The following is a 7020-nucleotide window of genomic DNA, read 5'->3' on the forward strand; positions in this document are numbered from 1 at the left end:
AGGCTGCCCATGTGCTCTCACAGAAATTGGATGATGTGGACCCTCTGGTGACTACCAACTTTGGCAAGATAAGAGGAATTAAGAAAGAACTCAATAATGAAATTTTGGGGCCTGTTATTCAGTTTCTCGGGGTTCCGTATGCAGCCCCACCAACCGGGGAACATCGTTTCCAACCTCCAGAACCACCATCTCCCTGGTCAGATATCAAGAATGCCACTCAATTTGCTCCTGTGTGTCCCCAGAATATCATTGATGGCAGATTGCCAGAAGTCATGCTTCCTATATGGTTTACTAATAACTTGGATGTGGTTTCATCATATGTACAAGACCAGAGTGAAGACTGCCTGTATTTAAACATATATGTCCCGACTGAGGATGGTGAGTTTATTACAGGAAAAAACAGGGAGATATATTTACACTTTCCTTTTTTATTCTAAGTTCCAACAATATTAATTCATGTGTACTGGTAGTATGCATGGCTTTTCCTGTTGGCATGTAGACATATTTTACCTGCGTGCATGCTACTCTTTTTGTTTATGTATGTCATTGTATCTGTTCTTGTTTTTTTCCTGCGCCTACTCATTTTTTTTCTTCCACAGCACATATACTCAGGTAGAAATGGGTTCCTAATTTCCATTTCCTACCAAATGACTTCTGAGAAGATGCATCAACATTACCTCATTGCATGTGCAGGCTCAATGAATTGGGGATCTTTCGCGTTCAGTAAATGCAGGAGTGTATTAAGTTAGATAGTGGTGTTGCATGTTCCAGCGGTCTACGATGGAGCGCCATGTTATTTTCTAGTCTTCTATTCATTTTTCAGTAAAAAGAATATCCAAGGAATGTGCCAGAAAACCCGGCAAGAAAATATGTAGAAAAGGAGGTATGTATAAAAGTGGAAATAAAAAATGGGGGAAAACAGCTTGCAGAGGAAGAACAAGATACTCTCCCTAGGATGATTTGCTGATGCTGGGAAGTGAATGGTTAGGTGATATTTGGAATTTGATGAAGCCTGTCAAGGAATAGGAAGACGGTTAAGGAGAGCTCTAGCTGAGTAGGTAACATTGGCAAAGCTCATCGGTGGTGCGTTGTGTTCTGGTGCTGGTAGCGTCGACAAGAGTTGAATCTCTGCGTTGAGTTTGCATATAAAGGAAAAGATACTTAGGATATTATGTTGCCTGCGAGGAATGCAAACAATGCTGTCTTACCAACCATTCAATTTTGATCTCTGAACTCTTTTCTGCAGCTATAGATTTGTTTTCTTTTTAAAATAGATCTGTTCAGTCACAAACGTCGATTTTTTTGTTTGTTTATCCTCAGCTCCTTTTGAACACCATATGAACTTTCTCATCGTAAGGATAAATTTGCCAGAACTATTCCCATTATTAAGTAATGCTTTTTTCCCCCCATTTTCAGTTACTCTTCCAGAAGAAAATGAGATTTTGCAGATTTTATACTAAATATTTACAGTCAGAATTACTTTAACATTTTTATATTTATGTTAAACAACTTAAAACATAGGGAAGAACATGATTCAGAAGCTACAATTAAATCAACCTTCAAATCATCCTCTAGCCAGATTGAGCAAATGTAGACACTGACAGCTGCAAGCCTGCATCTGAATGTAGCTTGTCCATTCTCCATTTTTATATAACATTCAGTAAATCACTCATAGGAGAGTATGATTTTTTTACAGCAGTAAATCTTCTAAGTGTTATTTTGACCTTATTCATAACTCTGCAGAATTTCCAATCTTCATACAGAAGTCATATTAATATTCTAGTGCTGCACATTCTACCTCTCTGTGCACTTCTAATCTCCTGGCTGGACAAACTCAGATTTCATTACAACATCTTTTATGGAGCAGGAGTGTCTAAACTGTTCTGTTTTATCAGGATTGCATTATATGGAAGACACTTCATGTATTGAAATTCTCAACTATGGACCAGAAGCATTTGCATTAAATTGAGTTTTGTTTTGTTTTTGCTCTTCTTTTTTGGTAATACTGGTAGAATGGGATTTAACCTTCATTTTGTTACTGATGCCATGATTTGGGTTAAAAGCACAGTATACTTAAGAAGATGGATAAAGAGGCAACAAGGATATTTTAAACAACTAAAAAAAAGTATTTTGTTTTTCTCCAGATGAGAATAACTGCAGTAATTTACATGCCTTCAACTAATGTACAATACTGCAGTGGTTATTATTATGCAGCTTATCAAGCATGTGTAATTAGCTAAGTGACTTTCGCCTCCTATCACAAAGATGTTGATTCACAAAGTCATAAATAAAGATGCTATTGAAGAATGCATAAAGAGAGCAGAGCATAATACATAAAAATATGTATGATCAAGAAAAACATAAGGGCATCAAAAGGTAAGGTAGTAAGTGAGAAAGTGACCTTTCTTCTCATACAACTTCAGAGGGAAAAAGATTCATTAGAAAATTCTTTTTCATTGTTCTTTAGATTGTTGGTTCCATCTGCTTCATAAGAGAATTGGCAAAGTGCTGTCAGGCTTTGCTATTTATACCCTGGCAAACTTTGTACTAATTTATAACTAGACTGGGGAAAATATCTGTTGATGCCGACTTGAACCTGTGTGTTATAGTCCAAGTCTATTTTGGTTTTATATACTATTAATTAACCACTCAAAAAAGTTATTTTGCTTGGGAATTATTATTAAATAAGTTTTGTTCATTTATTAGCTGTTTGTGTGTTATCCAAAGGTCTAAGTAACAAAGAATTTAATGTAATTTTCCTTATAAATAGAATTTTTAAAATAAACAAAAAGTAAAGTTTAGAGCTTGGCTTTTAAGTAGAGGAGTAGAAACATTTTTTTCCAAGCTTTTAACTTTTTTTCCCTTACTTTAACATAGGCGGTCTATTTCAGAAAATTATTGTATCCTGGTTTAAGAAATTACAAGTCATTTTATATCGATTTGTGCATATACAAATATATATATATTGCATATGGACTATGAGTTCTCAGCAGAATTGCAGAAGTTTATAAATGATAGTGCAGGAAATGTGTGAATAGCTGTGTGGCCTTTTTTTCTAGATACTAATAAAATTCTGGCTTACTATTATTTACCTTATTTTTTTTAAAGCATGTATGGTCACCTGCAGAGGCAGATGGACCCCCTTCTCTGTGCCAAGTACACGATAATATATGTATACTGCATTCATTCAGAACTCCTTCCTAATTGCCAATTATAAGCCACATACCATCAAAGGAGTCAGCAATGAATGAAACAGAAAAAGGACTCTCTTCCCATAGAACTTACATTCAAGTAACTTTACAAAGAACAAAGCAGTTTCTGCACCTTGGTCTGCATAAAAGGAAGAAAAATCTTTTTCCTCTTCCAAGAAGTGCTGTGTTATACTTTTTAAATAGAGCTTTTACAGTATTTTCCTGTGTGATTGAAGGAAAAAAACAACAACACATTTTTATCAATAGGTTGCCTTTCATTTTAAAACAAGTCCCAGTTGCACTTTTTAATCTGTCTTTTTATATTTCCCATGATGGTATTAGCCATATGTTAATTACCCTCTAGATATTTCTTCAGAGTTTTATCCTTGCAAAATTGAAAGGAAGGATGAATGCTTAAAATGAGATGACTGTCAACACCTGGACAAGTAGGCAGATAGCGTGTCATAGAAACTGTAATTTGGACATGGAGGACAGACATCTGCTTTTATGTATTAGGTGTTTTGCATAGTTTATCTATTTAATCATCACAACAACTTTATGAGAAAAGTATATTAGTATCTCTATTTTACAAATTAGGAAGTAGGTTTTGAGAAGTTAGGTATTCTGACCCAATTTCTACTGCTAGTAGGTAGAAGAGGCAGGTTTGGTCTTAGGTCTTGTTTATATGACATGTTTTTTCAATTATGTTAAATTGCCTTCTATAGATGATTTCTATAGCAGAGGCTTGTATCTTCCTCTCTGTCTTCTTTCTTTTGCTCATTTGAATACAGCATGAGTCTTTTTTATTCTCTTAGTTGACAATATTTTAATGCTCACCCTAATTGAATTGAGTCAAGCCAATGTTAGCAACTAATTTCCAAAAACATGTTCAGTAATCATTTTAGTGAATACTTCTAATAGTACACATGTTTTCTTACTGCACACTAAGATCTCAATATATTTCTCCTGGCTGCTATCAAGGAGTAGCTTTACATTTCTTAAGTTTCCCTTTGTTCTTTGAGGTTGCTCTCTTGTGAGAGTTGCTAACAAACAGTAAAGTGGTCAAATATTAGGCAGTAAACATGAGAAGAAGGAACAAGGGACCCAGAGAATCCACAAACAAATTGATTGGCTCACGGATAAACGAGTTGTATATAACCTTGGATTTCTCCAACACTTCCACTATTATTTGCATAGCTCTTCTCAGATGAATGCAGAATTAATTTTTATTTCTGCAGTTGTGAGATATTGTTAACCTGCTTTTTTATTTACCCCGACTTTTATTGTGCAGAAGATTATAATCTTTATAGATAGCTCTTGTACAATTCTTTATTCCTTGAGTATTTTGTTCCTGATTTTCAAAAGTATTTTACTTTTACATGTTCTGCTTAATAGTCTTTCCCTGACTTGGGTGATATTGAATTCATTCAACAGACTTTTCCATAAATTTAGGGTTTATTTGATTGGTTGTTTACCACAGGGGCTGATTTTTCCCTGGTTAGAGGTATATCACAGTGATTCCTATCACTGTCAATGTATTCAGGATTTTAAAAGGGGTTATATTCCAGAATGCACTTCCTTCTTGTTTATGTGTTTCTAACTAATTTATTGATTCCAATATTTATTTGACAAATATTTCCTGAGTGCTTAGTCTGTGCCAGTTATCACTCTAGGGCCAAGGGATACATCAGTAAACAAAAGAGGGGAAAAAAATGTTGCCTTCCCTCCTGAAGCTTACATCCTAGTGTGTAGCGACAGCTCATCAACAATAAACACAATAAACAACTAAATTAAAAAGGTGTAAGAAGGTGAGAAATAAAAAAGAATGGAGGATCGAGAGTGCTGTTGTGGAAGGTGAAGGTAATTTAAAATAAGAGGGTCAGGGTAGTCCTCATTTGAACAAAGGCCTGAGGGAGATGAGGTGGACATCTGGGAAAGAGTAATGCAGAAAGTTAGTGCAAAGGCATTAAGACAGGTGGCTGTCTTGCATATTTAAGGAACTGTTAGGAGTATGGAATATCTGGAAAGTGGGGAGAGAGAGAGAGAGAATGAGATTCAGAATGATCTGACTTTATTTTAAAGAGACTGCTCTGGCAGATGTCCTGAGAATAGGTTGTAGGAGGGATGGAGAAGTTGAGAGAGCAATGGGAGGCTATTGTAGTCCAGGTAAGACCTGAGTATGTATGGGCCAGGCTCAGACCAGGATAGTAACAATAGAAGTCTCCATATATTTTGAAGATCAGATTTCTTGATCAATTTGTTGTGGGTTGTGAAAGAAAATGAGGGATCAAAGAAGATTTCTAGATTTTTGGTCTGAATATCTGGAAGAATAGATTTGCCATTAATTGAGATGGGAAAGAAGAGATGTAGAGTGGTTTGGGGAGAGGCACAGTGTAATAGTGTTAAATTTAGTCTTGGACATGTTAAATTTTGAGGTGACCCTTAGACATTCAAGTGTAGACACCAAGGAACTAGTCTCCTGAACCAAGTTCAGGAGAGAAGTCTAGGTGGAGACATAAATTTGGGAGTCATTGTGATATAGAAAGAAAAGATTTAAAGTCATGAGGTTGAGTGAGAATAAAAAGAAGTAAATGAAGGTAGAGAAATGAGAAAGACACAAAAGATTAATCCATGGGGACATTCCAATATTATGAGGTCTGGGACAAGAGAAGGGGAGGACACTGAGAAAGAGTCACATGTGAGATGGGAGGTAAGCCAAGATGTTCTGTTGGCCTGAAAGTTAAGTAAGGAAAATGGGTCTAAGTAGACACAGTGATCAGCTCTGCCAGACGAGCTTCTGTGGGGTGGGGTGGGTCTCACACACTGCAGTGGGGCTAAGAGAGAATGGTGGAAGAGTTAAAGTCACTGGGCATAAATAATTATTTTAACAATTATTTTAAGGAGTTTTGCTCTAAAACGAAATAAAAAAATACGGGGGAGTGAGGACAATTAGAGGTTGTTTTTGTTACTATAGGTTAAGATGTAAGACATAAAGGAATTTTTGCATATAGCAAAAAAGGAACAATTGAAAAGTGAGAGAAAGATGATAGAACTGCTGGAGCTGTATTTTTGAGCAGGTGAGAAAAATTGGACTTAGTACACAGTTGGAGGTTTGGGATTCAGAAGAATGAGGGGAGATAATTTAGACTAACGTGTAGCTAGGCAGAGTACATGGTGTGAGTAATGGAGAGAAGTGGTAGTGGGGTTCTGTTCTCACCTGCTTGTTTCTGTTTTGTGTGATATCTAATATTAAGGGAAATGAAGTTAGAAATTACATTGGTGGGCTCTTGCTATGTTCTAGACATTTGGCCCTATCAACTTATTTAATATTACAACAATCCTGTCAGGTTCTATTCTCACTTTACAGATGCAGAAACAGAGGATCAAAGAGGTTATGTATCTTGCCCAAAGATTCATAATTTGTTGGTGGCCAAGTAACTGTATTTCCTTTGAGAAGACTATTTTATAACAGATGAAATAAAACAGCACAACAAAAACAGCACAATCGCAACAACAACCCTGGTTTCATATGGGATGCCAGATCAATAGAAAATGAAATTGGTGGCCAATTTGCTAAAAATTACTACACACAAAAATAATTACACCATCTGGTTCATTTGGGGTTTGAAGATAGATGGGAAACCAGATTGAACCAGAGGTTTGACTTCATATTTGAATTAGTAGCCATGGACAGATGTGGTTAAGTCTTCCAAAATCTGAACAGCTTAAGTTGGAACCATGAAATGAAGTAGATCTAAAGGGTTGTAAAGTTTTAAAAGAACAACATCAATTGTTCCATTGTTTACTGACAGGAAAAGAGAGTCTCCTG

The 7020-nt window shown here is 35.9% G+C and overlaps 1 protein-coding gene across 1 annotated transcript in view; it reads left to right on the forward strand.

Annotated features, from left to right (window-relative positions):
• The window catches only part of LOC103607260 (neuroligin-1-like), a 3154-nt gene extending 1694 nt beyond the window's left edge, over window positions 1-1460 (forward strand). The window contains exons 2-4 of the mRNA XM_008591787.1: window positions 3-378; window positions 824-883; window positions 1417-1460. Coding sequence (XP_008590009.1) covers window positions 3-378; window positions 824-883; window positions 1417-1460 — 480 coding nt within the window. The remainder of the gene's footprint in view (window positions 1-2; window positions 379-823; window positions 884-1416) is intronic.
• The last annotated feature ends 5560 nt before the right edge of the window (window positions 1461-7020 follow it).

Source organism: Galeopterus variegatus, unplaced genomic scaffold (genome assembly GCF_000696425.1).
Source record: "Galeopterus variegatus unplaced genomic scaffold, G_variegatus-3.0.2 Scaffold7283, whole genome shotgun sequence".
Taxonomy (NCBI): Eukaryota; Metazoa; Chordata; class Mammalia; order Dermoptera; family Cynocephalidae; genus Galeopterus; species Galeopterus variegatus.